This window comes from Haliotis cracherodii, unplaced genomic scaffold (assembly GCF_022045235.1).
Source record: "Haliotis cracherodii isolate W230 unplaced genomic scaffold, xgHalCrac1.p SCAF_5, whole genome shotgun sequence".
NCBI classification, from domain to species: Eukaryota; Metazoa; Mollusca; class Gastropoda; order Lepetellida; family Haliotidae; genus Haliotis; species Haliotis cracherodii.
In genome coordinates this window covers 5,531,207-5,547,539 of record NW_027266308.1, presented here as the reverse complement: position 1 = coordinate 5,547,539, position 16,333 = coordinate 5,531,207, and the positions used below count along the sequence as shown (strand labels likewise).

Below are 16,333 nucleotides of genomic sequence, written 5' to 3'. Positions count from 1 at the left end.
TTATTGGGATTGCTTCAAGGCCTCAGGTGTTACAAAGCCTGCAGGTATGTAGTCTTTTAGTCTAGGATTCATTAAAGCCAAGAACTTAAATCTTTCTCCCATCTTCTTTGGGTTTGTCAGCATATCATACCCAGATATCAGGTCTTTCCAAGTTTCTTGGTCGGCTTTCTCAAGAAGAACCTGCAGTTAGAAAATGTTTCCCATTCAACCAGGTCATAAGGGTTTTAACCTTTATGGGGGGCGGTCAGGTAGCCTAGTGAATAAAGCGTTTGCTCATGACACCAAAGACCCGGTTCGATTCCCGACATGGGTACAATGTGTGAAGCCCATTTCTGGTGTTCCCCGCCGTGATATTGCTGGAATATTGCCAAAAGCGGCGTAAAACTATACTCGCTCACTCATTTAACCTTTATGCAAAATCTTTTTTATTTCTTGGTATTATGGACTTGTAAAATAAAATGTAAAAAATATTTGTTTTTTTAGAAAGTTACAAAATATGTTGCCATGTTGAAGGTTATGTTTGCATCATCTTCTGTTTTGCACTTTATCTTAGCGTAAGCACACATGTACGTTTGTTTTCTGCAGATTTAAAGTTTTATTTTTTACTCTAAATATTTTTTAGGGGAAACAATTCGTAAAATCGTCGCTCATTAATAACAAACTTTTACAGGAGTAATTATAATGGCTAAAAGACACAACAACTTGATTATTTTTTTTTTCAGATATTTTTTGCTCAAAGTGAGAATAGAAAAGACAAATTAACTGGTAACTTTTGCCATCTTCCCGTGGCAAGGGCATTAACTGACTATTAAAGTCCAGTTTCCACCCTTGTCGAACTAGACTGGAATTCTGGAGTTACAGTTTGGCTGGAGTAACGAGTCTGTGTATAGTCCAATCAAAATCATGTAACGAACAAGACATACGGGTCGTAAACAACATTGATTCAACGTACAGATTTTGGATGACTGCAGAGTTTGCAGTTTGGGCGTAGACACATATTTTGCAAATTGTTTATATTTTTAATCAAGGTGCTCAAGTGATTTGATGCACTTCTTGGGGTAAGACCTGTTTAATTACAATATAGATCTTGATTATGGTCGCGATTTTGTTTGAAGCAAATACAAGTGATATGAGAGATGGAATCTCATTGGTCAATAGGAGGGACATAGAAAGGACATAGCACATAATAGCCGCTAGTAGAGCTACGATCGACCCTGGGAATTTCCAGCCTAGTTCGGCAAGGGTGGAAACTAAACTTTTGTAGTCAGTTAACGCTCTTGCCTCGGGAAATAAATTTTAGCAGACAGAAAGATTTTTTAAATTGCCCCTGAGAAGTTACCAGTGAATGTGCCAATTGAATATCCATGATCAGATGGATGAAGAAGAATATGACCTTGTAGCCTCACTACAACGATGTAGCTCATAATTAATAATTAATAATCAATTGTCAGGAAGACTTATCTCACATTTGCTATTTGGAACAAACCTGGAGGCGGACGCCAATTCCCATATTGTGCAGAAATTCTTGCTGTGTCAAGGGCCCATATGTTGAAACTGAAATAGTTACAGGTAAACATGTGATACTTCCAAGGAAGTTGAGAATAATAACTGGAATGCAAACGGATCTACTGGTCGGGGAACAATAAAACCGCATAATGATAATAACACATGACACATCAGAACCACAGACCCGACTATGATTAATGGCATGTTAAGACATACGTTTACAAACATAAAGAAACAATATGATATGTCATGTGTGACAGGATAAAAACAATATAATCTTAACTCCTAGTGCCAAATGAAACAAATATAGATTTTGCACTGTAATCGGGGGTGTGCTTTATATCGCGAGACATTCATATATTGAAACCTCACATTAAGGACAAGTACTTTGGAGGTCATGTATTAACCTTAACAGCTAGACAAACACATATACCATGACAACTGTTCAACTATCTCAAAACTATACCAAATATATTGCATAACATCAACAATGAGGTAATTACCATTTTTAAATTACTTTCAGACTATTAGTACAATTATACAAATTGATTACTGTAAAACAGGAATTTAATGCGACATGAAAATAATGCGAACTCTTGATTTTAGACATAAATGCGCATTTTAAAAATGCAAGTGCCCATACCCTTTCCTAAAATGTTATACGTGGATTTATGATCTGTGTTATTTTAATTAATGTAACCTACGTAAATAAAAGCCTTAGCTGAAAACGCTTTGTTTGTTTCAAATGACGTTTTGAGCAGGAACTGTGAGTAGACAGAGATAAATAAGATAACTGTGGACATTAAATCCCCTGTCCATGTTTTTCAGTGTGAGATTCCATCCTTATTTTAATATTATTTAAGCTAATTCCCCGTATGTTTGATCGCCAAGGGTGAGAATGGTTTCCTTGCAGCTATCATTGTGTTAGTGTTGTTTTAGTTGACAGTCTGTTGGTATTAGTATATACGTTCGGCCGTTTGATGAAAAGAAAAGAAAACAGATCAGTGTATCAAATTTTCGATCAGGTGACAATCTTCACACTCCTGTTGACCTGCGGATTAGTGTCATGAAACCCATTCATGCCCGTTGGCTCGTGTCTGCTCTTGACAAGCTTGTAAAGGACACTGATGGGATAATTCGTGGCTGGCGCCAATCTGGGCTGCTTGACAAGATGTGAACTGACCACTACTCAACTTCACTTTGTGTAGGTGACTTTGTTATTTGAAAAATTAATGCGCATAAAATTAATGCGACCTTCCGTCACTCGCATTTTTCGCATTCATATTCTGCTCGCATTAATTTCCTGTTTTACAGTATATTCAGATGTAATCAACCCACCTGTGGGCTCTGTCATGTTTCTTAAATAGGTGAAATCTACATCAGCGGTCAGATCAGCTGTTCCGGGGTCAACAAGTACATCATGAAGTTGGTGGCTCTTGAAGGCCTGTTGATGGAAAAAATTCATTCCTCTCAATAATCATAAATACTAATGACTATATAGACGGGATGGTGTATGGTAGCACGTCTAGCTGTGACTTCCCGCTGAACAGCAGACCAAGCGTCATGCAGAATGTTCCATGGCTGCAAGGTAAATGAAGGCACAGATTACAAGTTATCTCCCCTTGTTCATGTGCCGATTGACTGAAATCATTTCTAACAAGTTATTAAGTACAAAGGAATGCATGCACAAACCACTGGAAGTAACAATAATAATAATCCTGTAGCTGTTACGTGGGTGAGTGATTGAGTGATGTTTAATGCCCCGCAATAGCAATATTCGAACCATGTCAAAGTGGCCAGGAAATCATTGATTCTGGACCAGACAAAGAAGGGACAATGATTAAACAGCGTTAGAAATTGGCACTAGTCCTGTAGTCCTTACCAAACTGCCCAATAGTAAAGGTATCCTAAGGACTAGTAGAAATTGGCCCATTTCAAGGGTTTTGCTATATGTTATCATTATAAGGACTGTTAGTTTCTAACCCTGTTGGGGGCACGGGTGGCCCAGTCATCTATGGCGCCGCTATTCGCTGTGCAGAGTTGCGTCCCTTGAGCACGCCAGAAACCTATGATTGTGGGTTCGAATCCTGGTTCGCCCCGATTATGTTTCTAGGTTTGTCAGCACCATACCCGTGCTCGTGGGTTTCACAAAAGTTGTAAGCGTAAAAGTTGTAAAAGTTGTGGTAAACGTCTGAGACCTGCATCACTTCGGGCTTTCCTCCAAAATTAAGCTGACACGCCACGATGTAACTGGAATACTGTTAAAAGCTGCGTTAAACCAAACTCACGCACTCACTCACTCTAACCCTGTTAAATATGAAGTAATATGAGTAAACTAACATGAAGAACTGTGATTTGGTGGAAAGACAGAACGCACAGCCACGATGCAGAAGACTCACTCTAAATGTGTCGGTCTTCTCTGCACTGTGGCCGTAGTCCGCAAGGAGGGCAAATCCTTGATGAGACAGAATTCTTTTACACAGCTCCTGAACAATCTGGCCAGCATCGGGGCATACTTCTATGTGGTCTCGAGTCTCGTCAGGGGCCACCTGTCACAGAACAGATACACCAGACAATAAGGTGCAATGTCAACATTTCACAAGTCTTGTATATTTAAGAAATAGATACTGAGTTGAACGGGGGGTTTAAGTTTGGTATTACCCGGATATTCTCACAAGTTTTATGTTGATTATTTGTTCCTTTTCTCCCAAAACCGATTGTCACATCTCTCCCCCTTTAGGATGCGATCGTTCAGCTATTGCGTCTATCTATGTTGCCCTGCTAAGCTATGGGGAACAACTCACTAGACACTTCCCGTCATCATCAAGCTGCGAGTGCATGTTCAAATCTCCAGAAAAGACATGATAGAACAAGGCCAAAAGTGAGCATGGCTCACTAATACCCCCGACCCGCCTAGTGGGTCAGTAGTTTCCAATTAAATAGCTAGGATAGGGTTAGGGTTTGAAAAATTTATAAAAAAATGGAAAATTAATAAAAACATTTTTCTTCTTTTGACTGCACCCCTCCATATGACACAGATTATATGTACTAAGTTTGAGATGAATCCACTGAATAGTTTAAGAGAAATTGCGCGGACAAAGTTTTCGGATGGATGTTAGGGTTTGAAAAATTCATAAAAAAATGGAAAATTAATAAAAACAATTTTATTCTTTTGACTGCATCCCTACATATGACACAGATTATATGTACTAAGTTTGAGATGAATCCACTGAATAGTTTAAGAAAAATCGCGAGAACAAAGTTTTCGGACAGACGGACGGACTGAACCTTGGTATAACTATATACCCCCGACCATCTCATAGTGTTATGATGTTCTAATGTTTTGCAAAACGTGGATGTGGTTGTGGGGAAGCCTAGGTGTGCAATTGTTGTCTTGTCACGCCGGGGGCACGGGTGGCCCAGTCATCTAAGCGCCGCAATTTTCTGTGCAGATTTGCGTCCCTTGGGTCCCAGAAATCTGGGACATCAATGTATGTACACTATTATGTATACCACTCTCACGACATGCCAATTGCTGGGACCAAATGTGTCAAATATCTTTATGTGGCATTCAGAGGTTGTAGTATAAATGAACACAGGACTTAAAGTCCGATATTCCCACAATGTTTCAGTACAGATACTTGTACCTTCACCAAGCACTTGCTCAGCAAAGGTACTAGCACCTGTACTGAAACGATGCATTGAAAGATTAAAGACTTTCAAAACCATAACCCTGTCGTCATCAACAGATGAAAAGTATCCACCTGTTTGATATTCCTGCAACTCTAGTCATTCCAACATCCTCATCCCAAACAAACATGTTCACATACACTGCATTACAATTTCAAGGAAGATTATCATCACCAGTAGTCACATGGTATTATTACAAGACTGTCAGAACCCAACAAATATCTTCTCATTCTGTTATCATAACTGGTCATTAGTCATAAGGTTGTACGTGGTGAGAGTTGACTGTAGCCTTGTACAGTCTCCTACCCCAACAGTTGAGCTACGTGGTGAGAAGTGACTGTAGCCTTGTACAGTCCCCTACCCCGACAGTTGAGCTACGTGGTGAGAAGTGACTGTAGCCTTGTACAGTCCCCTACCCCGACAGTTGAGCTACGTGGTGTGAGTTGACTGTAGCCTTGTACAGTCCCCTACCCCGACAGTTGAGCTACGTGGTGAGAAGTGACTGTAGCCTTGTACAGTCCCCTACCCCGACAGTTGGGCTATGTGGTGTGAGGTGACTGTAGTCTTGTACAGTCCTCTGTCCCATACAGTTGACCTACCTGTAGGAAGGCAGTGGATGCTACTGTTGCCCCCGGAGACAGTACGAACTTGAAGCAGCTGTTGTCATCATCAAAGTTGACCATCACCTCACACCACCCCCGATCTGTCTTCTGAAGTAGACATCACATTGCATAGGATCAGCAGGGGCGGTAACACAGACACGAGACAGGTCACCGTTACGGGTACAAATGACGGCCTGAAATAAGCTCACATATCTGCCTGTAAATGGATTGCCATGAAAATGTCTCTCGAATATCATGTATCGAAAATATGGAAAAATATTGATAACACTCAATGAAAATTGTACTACTGTAAAACAGGAAATTAATGCGAGCAAAATATTAATGCAAAAAATGCGAGTGACGGAAGGTCGCATTAATTTTATGCACATTAATTTTCAGGTAAGGCTTTTATTTAAGTAGGTTACATTAATCAAAATAACACGGAACATAAATCCGGCCAATAAATTTTTTGGAAAGGGTATGGGCACTCGCATTTTTAAAATACGCATTTATGTCTAAAATCAAGAGCTTGCATTATTTTCATGTCGCATTAAATTCCTGTTTTACAGTATTTACCGAATGACATAAAATAATTGGTAATCAAATTAACTAAGGGTCAGCAAAGAAAATATGTGTAATTTGTGTAAACTAAATTGCTTTTTACAATGAATTTCTCCCATATTTTTCAAGAACATAGTAGATTCATAAAGTGTGCATGATAATTCAGGCACACACCCCCATACATTAGCTATCACGTTGAAACATCTGTGACTGGGAAACCTCCCGATGTTTCATAACTGACAATAATTCTTACGTTGGGGGGTTTCTCTTAGAGGATGCTTTTATCCTCTTTGCTGAGGCCAAACTTGAGTACGTCCGTCACAGTGATCAAATTAATTAGTGAGCTGACAGAGTTTATGATTTGTTGATATATTTGATATCAAAAGACACTCGGGTGAGATTATATTTGTCATCCAACATCATTCTTCCAACTTTTTCTGTTCGTAGACAGTAATTAGCAGTGTCTAAGTGTAAAAAGTACTGCTAACAGCTTCAGTAGCAGAGCCATTAGTGACGTCATTTGATTGTGATGTCATGGTAACCAGTGACGTCACAATGGTCTGCAAAGCATTGTGATGCAATTCTATTGCAGCGATATCTACAGTGTAGTTGTTGCTGCAATGAAATTGTCCAAGCGATATCTCCAGTGGGAGCCAGTTTTGGATGATAAAAACCAATTCAAGCACATACGAGCAATAACAAAGGCAACTTTGCTCCTACCTGAAACTTGTATATGGGAAGTGCATCCAGGAACTCGTGAGCGATGAAGCACGAGAGGCCATGAGGAACATCTTGCAGGCTCTGGTACCAGAACACAGGCTGACCATATTTGGAGATGCACTGTTTATAATGGCCACCTTCTGAGACTGCTTCTGTGGGTTTGGTGGCTGCCTCTGCTTTGATCTGGTCTAAGTTCTTCCCTGACAACTTGGATTCTTGTATGTCACTCAGCGCTGGACTTACTTCTACCAAATGTAACGATACGCTGTCTCTTACATCGGAAAATCGGGAAATTGCCTGCAGGAATAAAATATGAAAATTCAAACCCATGGCAGCAATGGCATTTTGAAGATGGTGTTGATAAAAGATTTCAACATAATCTAACACGTTTTAAATTATTGAACCAAATGTTACAAGAATGCCAATCTCATTAAAATCAGATCTTAGTTCTCCCTACCGCTAAACAAAGATCTGAGGACATCCCATTAAGGGTCATGTCAAACCGACCTTGCACGAACTCTGATCGACCAATGGAATGACTGACAAGAAGTTTTAGCCAATCAGAAGGCAGCTTACGTGTGCTTTACGGCACTAATTTCAAATTGGCGACTATGCTTCGAAACATATTTTGAGAAATTCTCGATTACAAATTTGAAACCTGAACGAAAGAACATTCTGGAATGGCTAATAGATGGTCTAGATTGTATGGATTCAGTCGTTAACCCCGCAACTATCGTTTGGAATACCGAGGATGCATGATTAGAAATCACATTCCGACTGTCACTTTCATGATCTGGTAAGCGACGCTGTGATTGGTTGGATGAAAGGTCGTTCTGACATGACCCCATCTTCCCGAGGCAAGAGAGATAACTGACTTTAAAAGTCCAGTTTCCACCCTTGCCGAACTAGGCTGGAATTCCTGGGCTCGATCGTAGCACCACCAGTGGCTATTACGAGTTATGTCCCTTCTATGCCTCTATGAAATCGATTGACACAAATGGGATATGATGACATGCATCAACCAAATCGGTGATCCTGACCACCTGATCCTTTTAGTCACCTCTTATAACAAGCATGGGTTGCTAAGACCAATTCTAACCCGAATCTTCGCGGGTCATTGAACTAACTGCCCCTAACTGCAGCCAGCACCAACACTGACCCTCAGCATGTCTTCTGCTAGAGTTCCACGGCCTGGCCCCAGCTCCACAACCTGTAGTTTCTTCGTCAAGTCGACATGCATCCACTCATTCAGGCACCAAATACCAACCAGCTGAAAGGATACAAGTATCAACTAAATTCCTGTCTGCAAAAATAACATCACAAAACAGATGACAATTATAGTCTATAAATTAGCACCTGATCATTAAAGTCAGAAGCCACAGTGTCTATGTTATACCATCTCATATGTTTTATTATTAACATCAACATACCATTCATAAAGTTCAGATTGGTAGGCAAATGTTTTCACTCTTATCCTCTCATTATAGGTTATTTAACTACAGCTTTATCTTCCCGAGGCAAGAGAGTTAACTGACGTTAAGAGTCCAATTTCCACACTTGCCGAACTAGCCTGAAATTCCTGGGCTCAATCGTAGCGCCACCAGTGGATATTACGAGTCATGTCCCTTCTATGCCTCTCCTATGGACCAATCAGATTCCACCTCTCGTATCACTTGCGTTTGCTTCACCCAAAATGGTGGCGCCCAGTCAGGATGATCTGATCAATAATACAAGATCTATATTGTGATAAAGCGGGTCTTACTTCGTAAAATGCATCACATCACGTGAGCCCGATCGATAATCAAGATCTAAATTGTGATAAAATGTGTATTACATCACGCAGAAAATCAAATCGCGTGAGCACCTTGATTAAAAACATGAAAAGATAGGGAAAATATCTGTTGACAAGGAGTTGGTGGTGCACATGCTTTGCAAATCATGCAATCGACCAAAATCTGCATGACAGTTTCGAATTTCGATTTCAATGTGCGATTTTGATTGGACTATGCACAATCTCATTAGTCCAGCCACAATGTAACTCCATAATACCAGCCTAGTTCGGCAAGGGTGGAAACTGGACTTTTTTAGTTAGTTAACTCCCTTGCCTCAGGAAGATGCTACAGCTATTACACACAGAAAATATTTTATCCGAAGGCTAAAAAAATAAGTCTGAGTCTTGATTCTCAGGCATCGTCCGCATCATCATAAAGTCTGCCACATGTTTCGTTTTTATTTCCATATCAAAAAAATATTAAAAAATCCTAATACTAAAAATAAATGTGATCCAATATAGCACGCAGTTACTTCCCTTTACATGCGCACTGCTTTACTGCGCATCTTGTGTTATGGTCATGGCAGCAATAGGAGTTTGTTTGCGTGTTTATGTAGGGAGGCCCTTTCACAGGTTGATGGTACACAACTGTTTATTTGGTTACATACTTGTTTGAACAAGCAAAAAACAACATCGCACTAGATTTTAAAAAGTCATTGCCTGAGTACCAATTCTTTTTTTTTAAGCCTAAAATGTTCAATTAGTGACATTTCATCTCTCAAATATTAATACATGACACTTTTTTATGGATACCGTATTCGACGTAATAAGCGTCCCGCTCTAATAAGCGCCTACAGCAATATTTGCTAATATATAGGCTAGTGAACAATCCCAATTAGCCCCCCTTCCGATTGATCAATGTACACAAGACTTATTTATTCATGTATAATACGCACTCGTGTTATATGCCCCCTTAATTATGGGCAATAAAATTCTGGAAAAATATATCTGTCGTACATTAACATTTCAGGCTGTCAGCATAACAATGAAATTTATCTTTCAACTCTGTTTTTTTTCACCAAAATAATATTCTAATTAGAGCCCCTTATTTTTAATTTTGAGAGCGCCCTGGGCGCTTATTACGTCGAAGATGGTATATATACATGCTGATATCATTGACAGCCAAACAGTGGAGGCTATTTTCAGAAATCAGTACACTTTTAGCAAACTAGCATGACTCTATAAATGCTGTAGATAATGGTTTACCTCTCCAAACATCTGACTAATTTCTGGAGATGTTGTGAAGTCCCCTTGCGATCCGAATACATCTTTCTTCATGTAGTAACCCTGCAATATGCACATCTCAGTCATCATCCCAAGGTCATTGTTCCCATCCAGTGCTTACCAGTTTTTTCTGGTAAAATTCGGATTGGTCTGGTATATCTTGTTACCGCCAGTCCCTGTGGACCGGCAAATAAGCTATCTTGTAAGTCTTTGTTGTTGAATAAAACATCATCGATAGTAAAAAAGGTCCCTTTTTTTCAAACAAAATCTGTCATCAGGGTTTCCCTTTGTCTATTTTTAGTGCAAGGAAATAATTTTTCGCTCTTTCGAGGTTTATCATCTTTTTGTAGTGACTTTGTTGGGAATCTGAGTGAAATATTCAGAAAAAAAGAAGAGAAAATTGTGATTAAACTTATTGTGAATGACGTGTAGATCCAAATAAGTTGCTTCAGAAATCATGTCCCTGAAGTCATCAGCCATGAAAGTACACTGCTTTCAAATTGATGTTGAAAGAATTAAACCCAGGTAATTTTCATACGTTTTCATTTGTTCAGGTTGGGACTGACAAAAATTGGGTTGGACTGGTAATTTTAAGAGTTGCCAGTGCACTGGGACTGTCGGTTTTAAAAGCCAGCGGGAACACTGGTGGTGTTTAACTAAGTTCATCATTTTGTTCATGGTTCCACAAAAAGGAAGAATAATTATTGTTTGTTAGTTGTTTAATGCCACACTCAGCAATATTCCAGCTATATGACGCGGTCTGTAAATAATCGAGTCTGGATCAGACAATCCAGTGATTGATGTCATGAGCATCGATCCCGGATCTCCTCGGGTCGGAAGAATAATTATACTCGATTAAGAGGTAACTCATAAGATAGGACTATAACAATACAGGATGAACACATTCCACACAATTGTCCATAATATCCACACATAGTGCATCCGTTTTGTTTCTTAGAGTTTGTCTGTTGTTTAACGCCACACTCAGCAATATTCCAGCTATATGATGGCAGTCTGTAAATAATTGAGTCTGGACCAGACAATCCAGTGATTGACATCATGAGCATCGATCCATGCAATTGGAATATGATGACATGCATCAACCAAGTCAGCGAGCCTGACCACTGCACCATGTTAGTCGCCGTTTATGACTAGCATAGTCGCCTTTGGGGTTCCTGAAGACCTGTTCTACCCCGGATCTTCACAGATTTTGAGAGATTGAGTGAGATTGGTTTGACACCACAATGAACAGTATTGTTAGCTAATGTGGGTTGAAATCCATGATGCAGGGCTTGGACGTTTACCACTTTGGTAAAACCCACGAGTGTGGGTATGGTGCTGGCAAACCTAGAAACATAAACAGGGCGAACATGGATTTGAATGTAACAGTAGATGATATGCTATAATTGCAGATTTAGCTTACAGAAGGCTATGGCAACTACACGTCATTACTTACTGACAAAGGGTTTGTTAGGACTTCCTTCATATATTCTGCGACGGTGAGGGGACCATTTGACTTTATCCTTGCTCTGAGGTGTCGAATCAAGTCAACATTTGAAGGAGCTGATGAAGAATAGTTGGTTTGTGTTACCATGGTTACAGAGAGGCATCGTACTGAATAACCACAAAGAAATATTTCATCAACACGAGCAAAATATGTCTTAAACATGTGTATAAATTCCATGTTTTGAGAATATGAATTCTGTACAATTATCAATGGATAAAAATATAAAAAGAAACAGTGATAAGTTCTCCTTAGTGTGATTCAGAGTCTGTAGTGTGTGTTGAGATTTTGAAGAGTATTTCACTCATACCACAGTGTCATATTAATGGGAGGCAGGTCGGAGATGCATGAATACCACTTTGGTGGAACATATGGGCATGTGTCTGGTGCAGACAAACCAAGGATTCTATTCTTGGATTTAAACTTGTGATCAGCGGACTGGTTACCCCATAACTGGTTTGTCTGGTTCAGATCATCTTCCTGAGTCACGGGAGTTAACTGACTTTAAAAGTCCAGTTTCCATCCTTGCCGATCTAGGCTGGAATTCCTGGGTTCGATCGTAGCGCCACCAGTGGCTATTACAAGTTATGTCCCTTCTAAGGCCCTCTTGTGGACCAATCAGATTCCACCACTCGTATCACTTGCATTTTCTTCAAACAAAAAACAAAATTGAGGCACCCAGTCAAGACGATATGATCGATAATCAAGATCTACATTGTGATAAAACGGGTCTTACATCGCATCCAGTTATGTGAGCACCTTGATTAAAACATGACAATATTTGGAAAATATCTGTTGACGACGAGTTGGAAGTGCACATGTTTTGCAAAACCTGTAATTGTCTGAAATCAGCATTACAGTTTACCAACCGGATTTTGATTTTGTTGCGCGATTTTGATTGGACTATGCATGGACTCATTCATCCAGCCAAAATGTAACTCCATAATACCAGCCTAGTTCCTCAAGGGTGGAAACTGGACACTTATAGTCAGTTAACTCCCTTGCCTCGGGAAGATGGGTTCAGATTTGATTTTACAGGCTGCTGTGATACCTACATTTTACAAAGCTTTGTGTTGTTGACTAAGACTAACATTTAGTCCCAGAAATAAAGTTATCTTATTTCAAAAAAAGATAATTATCCACAAAAGAATTTGTTTTAATCCAAATGGAGCCCTGAACAATGCTTAATTTCAGAGCTGAGGCAATCTAGACTTGCCAAATAATTCTTGAGTTGGATTCCTTTTTTATTTTATTCTATAGGGAGACTGACTATTGTAGACTGTGTAAGAACCAAGTCTCACAACCACATGTTTAGTCATATGGAATACCCATGAACAGAAGTTGACTTACTCTATATTATTTAGAGGATTATGTACATTTACATTATAGAATCATGTGTTGCATTAAGTTATGTTTCCTGTTCTGTGTTCCAGATCTCCATCATTTGAGATGACGAATAAAGATATCTCAAAACAGTCTAACACCTACTCATTTATGATGGAGATCTCAACCTAGGACCCACGGAGTCGCCATTACAATGTTGTTGCACAGACGACGTCAATGTGAGTTAATTGATCTCCATCATAAATGAGTAGGTGTTTTGAGATATCTTTATTCGACAAATAAAAATATGGTGCAAACTAGGAACATATTTAAAAAATAGCAAAATATTACTGTTGTGTCCAATGTATTTTTTAAAATATTACTACCTAAAATTTGAAACGAAAGGGGAAAAAGATATCTGTATACATGTGATTTTGGTAGTCATCTCAGTGACCATTGAAAAAGGTTTAAATCACCTAAAAGAAATAATCGCTACCTGTCTAAAATGGGGACATGTCACTTGTCACGTTACGACTCAGTGAATCACCGTACGTGTTCGTGTCATTCCACACCAGTGCAACCGTACGTGCAGTTTTGTGCGTGCCAGCACTGCTAGTAAAACACAAATGTCAAACCCGCTACCCACTTCTCTCTAGCTAATTTTGGTGTCAAATATTAAAAACGCACATGGTGTCGCATTCTTTGATTTGAATCCGCTTTGTATCAGTGGGTAGAAACAACGTGTCTTTCTTGCTGATTGCATCATCGTGGAACGTTCTTAACCCAACAGCAAGGTGACTGTTTGTTTTCATTAAGAGGGATTTCCTCGTGCCAGGCCGAGGGAATCCCAAGCCTCGTTTTGGCTCTGTGCGCCACGTATTATTATGAACTTCCGCTACAGTGAATTAATCCGCGACAAACATATTCACTTATATTGCAAACGTAATCAGTGATATTGTTACACAAACGTATCATAAAACATTTTCTTTTAACCAACACAAATATAATGGTTATTTATAATAAAAATGCATATTTTTCTGAATAACTATATTTCCCTCGGACGTTTTTCCGGTAGGTGTTGTTAGGCTATTTTACGTGTAAATCGAGAGATGCTTCAGTGTTGTTGACAGATGTCATAGAAAGCCGGAACTGAACTGCTGGAGATCACAGTCGCCGAAGCAGAAATTATGAGGATAGTTTATGTGTGCACGTTTTTGCTAGCTGTCAATCATTTGACATCAGCAGTAAAAGTGAAGAATGGTAGTCAGAAATTCTCCGGAAACAAAGATGACAAATGCTTCTGCAAGGTGCGTTGATTTTATCATGTTTATTCCTACACAAGAAAGTATGTGTGTCTTCAGTAGAATTGGCACATATAACTAAGAATAAGGAAGAGAATTTATGGATGTCAACTTCTTTATTATGAGAATATCATAATAAAGAAGTTGACATCCAAAAATTCTCTTCCTTATGTGTATCACTTCTAAACGCTATTCAAAGACCTAACTAAGAATAACCTTTATGACAATCTAAATAGACAATTGTCAACTGTAACTACTAGAGCAATTATCATGTATTGAGCAATATAGTGAGCATGCTGGGAAGCCAACATTTGGTTAGTTTATTTGCAGACCTACAAGTTTGTGGTTTATTATCGTGTGATGTCTTACCATGTTACTAGTGGCTGTATTTTATGTGAGACTCAGAGTTTATGTGTTTACATAACACCAATAAAAATGTCTTAGAACTGAAACTCTATTGCCACACTCAATGACGAAATTTGATTTCTGTACCCCCCACACCTTCATTAGACCTTTCATGAAAGGCAAGGAAGACACTGTTGTATCTAAAATTATTGGGTTGGACTATGGATAAAACTCTGTGTCCACGATTTAAATCATTAAAATCCGATCTTCCTCTTTGATACAATACCTCTCTGCCTGAAGATCCAAGGACACCTCAACAGGTGGTCGCATTAGGTGAAAATTTTATTAATTTTTAATCACCCAATCATCACCAATGCTTCTACATTTCTTGTATGAGGGATCAAAACAGTCAGACCAAAGATGAATATTGTCAGACAATCTTATTTGATTTCCGCGAATGCAAATATGTGAGCCTTGCTAGTGTCATGTTGTGGACATTCAATACATTCCCCCGTTACTGAGCACCATTGCATCTAAACCAAAAAGATTTACTTTCCTTTGGGTCATTCTACCCATATCAATATGGTGTGTGTAAGGATATGTTCCCAATATTGACGAGAAGTTAGGATAAACAAGGAAGAAAAGCTGCAAGTTTATATTAGTTATGAATCATTGCAGAATCTATGGCTCAGGGTGTGGTCCTGAATTGAAGCGTTGTAAATAGAGCATTCCCATATGTCTGTGGTGTCAGAATCTAGTGTTATAGTAGTACCTTTTCCTCAAGATTAATTTTCAATTATTTTTGTATGAAAATACAAGGGATGATCTCATCATTGGCATTAAATATTAACATGAGTTTTGTAATAATGCTTAATGTTTAAAACTGAAATAACTGTGAGAAAAGGGTAGTTATTAATTAAATATACATTAACATGATTAATGCATAAAGTATTAAAATAAAATAGCATTTCAATGTTCTAAATATTAAACCTCATAAACCAAAATATTCAATAATTTTATAATCTAAATGCCATGTAAGCTAGGACTTAGTTTGTGGTGTCTTAGTGTCAATGTAAACCTTAATCCCTATAATACAACTATAAAAACAATATCCTAACCATGCTCACAGAACATTGTCAACACCACTTGATTACCTCTGTATTCAATAAGTCCAGACAGCGCCCTCATTACCTACAGCTAATCAACTAAAACAATAGATGTCACCCCCCACCTTGTTAGTGTCTCAAGGTTCCAAATAGTTTTAGGACCTCATAACAATATTGATATAAAGAATAAATCCCTAAAAAATGGTTGGTCAACACAACTTTACCTTGTAAACACAAGATTAACAGTTAAATCTGAATGTACTGACACAATAGACTGAAGATATTGAAAGGTTAAAATTATTTTATCATGTTCATCAGGAAATAGAAAATGAGAGGTAACATTCAATATCCTTTCGTGGAGCACCTTAAGAATACAGCTCCAGCAAGTTCTCATGAGGACGTCTCTGTCGTAGGCCACTTGTCACTAAGACAAGCAACCAGGTCTTGTGACAATCAGATGTGAACTCACGACTATTGGATTGTTAGCCTGATACATACGAGTGATCCCGATGCCATTTGACACACTCGTCCCATCCTTAAACTACAAGATACTGAGTGGTGAAGAATGAGCCGATATGACGCAAACCGAAAATGGCTCAGATGTCAAATTGTATGCACTC

General features: G+C 38.8%; 2 protein-coding genes across 3 annotated transcripts in view; one reads left to right on the top strand and one right to left on the bottom strand.

Annotated features, from left to right (window-relative positions):
* On the bottom strand, positions 1-13,555 carry LOC139442720 (protein arginine methyltransferase NDUFAF7, mitochondrial-like). 2 transcript variants are annotated; one of them, XM_071223599.1, is made up of 10 exons: positions 13,458-13,555; positions 11,591-11,748; positions 10,117-10,197; positions 8,239-8,349; positions 7,080-7,376; positions 5,796-5,906; positions 3,906-4,055; positions 2,845-2,950; positions 1,487-1,554; positions 1-180 (listed from the first exon to the last, which is right to left on the bottom strand). In XM_071223599.1, exons 2-10 carry the CDS (start codon positions 11,726-11,728, stop codon positions 1-3), a joined length of 1,242 nt encoding a protein of 413 aa, XP_071079700.1. In that variant the 5' UTR covers positions 11,729-11,748; positions 13,458-13,555. The 2 variants fall into 2 exon arrangements, with proteins under 2 accessions (XP_071079700.1, XP_071079701.1); XM_071223600.1 differs by lacking the exons at positions 1-180; positions 1,487-1,554 and adding an exon at positions 2,242-2,270.
* A 509-nt stretch (positions 13,556-14,064) lies between these two features.
* The window catches only part of LOC139442783 (ERO1-like protein beta), a 49,197-nt gene continuing 46,928 nt past the window's right edge, over positions 14,065-16,333 (top strand). The window contains exon 1 of the mRNA XM_071223674.1: positions 14,065-14,268. Within this exon, the coding sequence (XP_071079775.1) occupies positions 14,149-14,268 (120 nt within the window). The 5' untranslated portion in view covers positions 14,065-14,148. The remainder of the gene's footprint in view (positions 14,269-16,333) is intronic.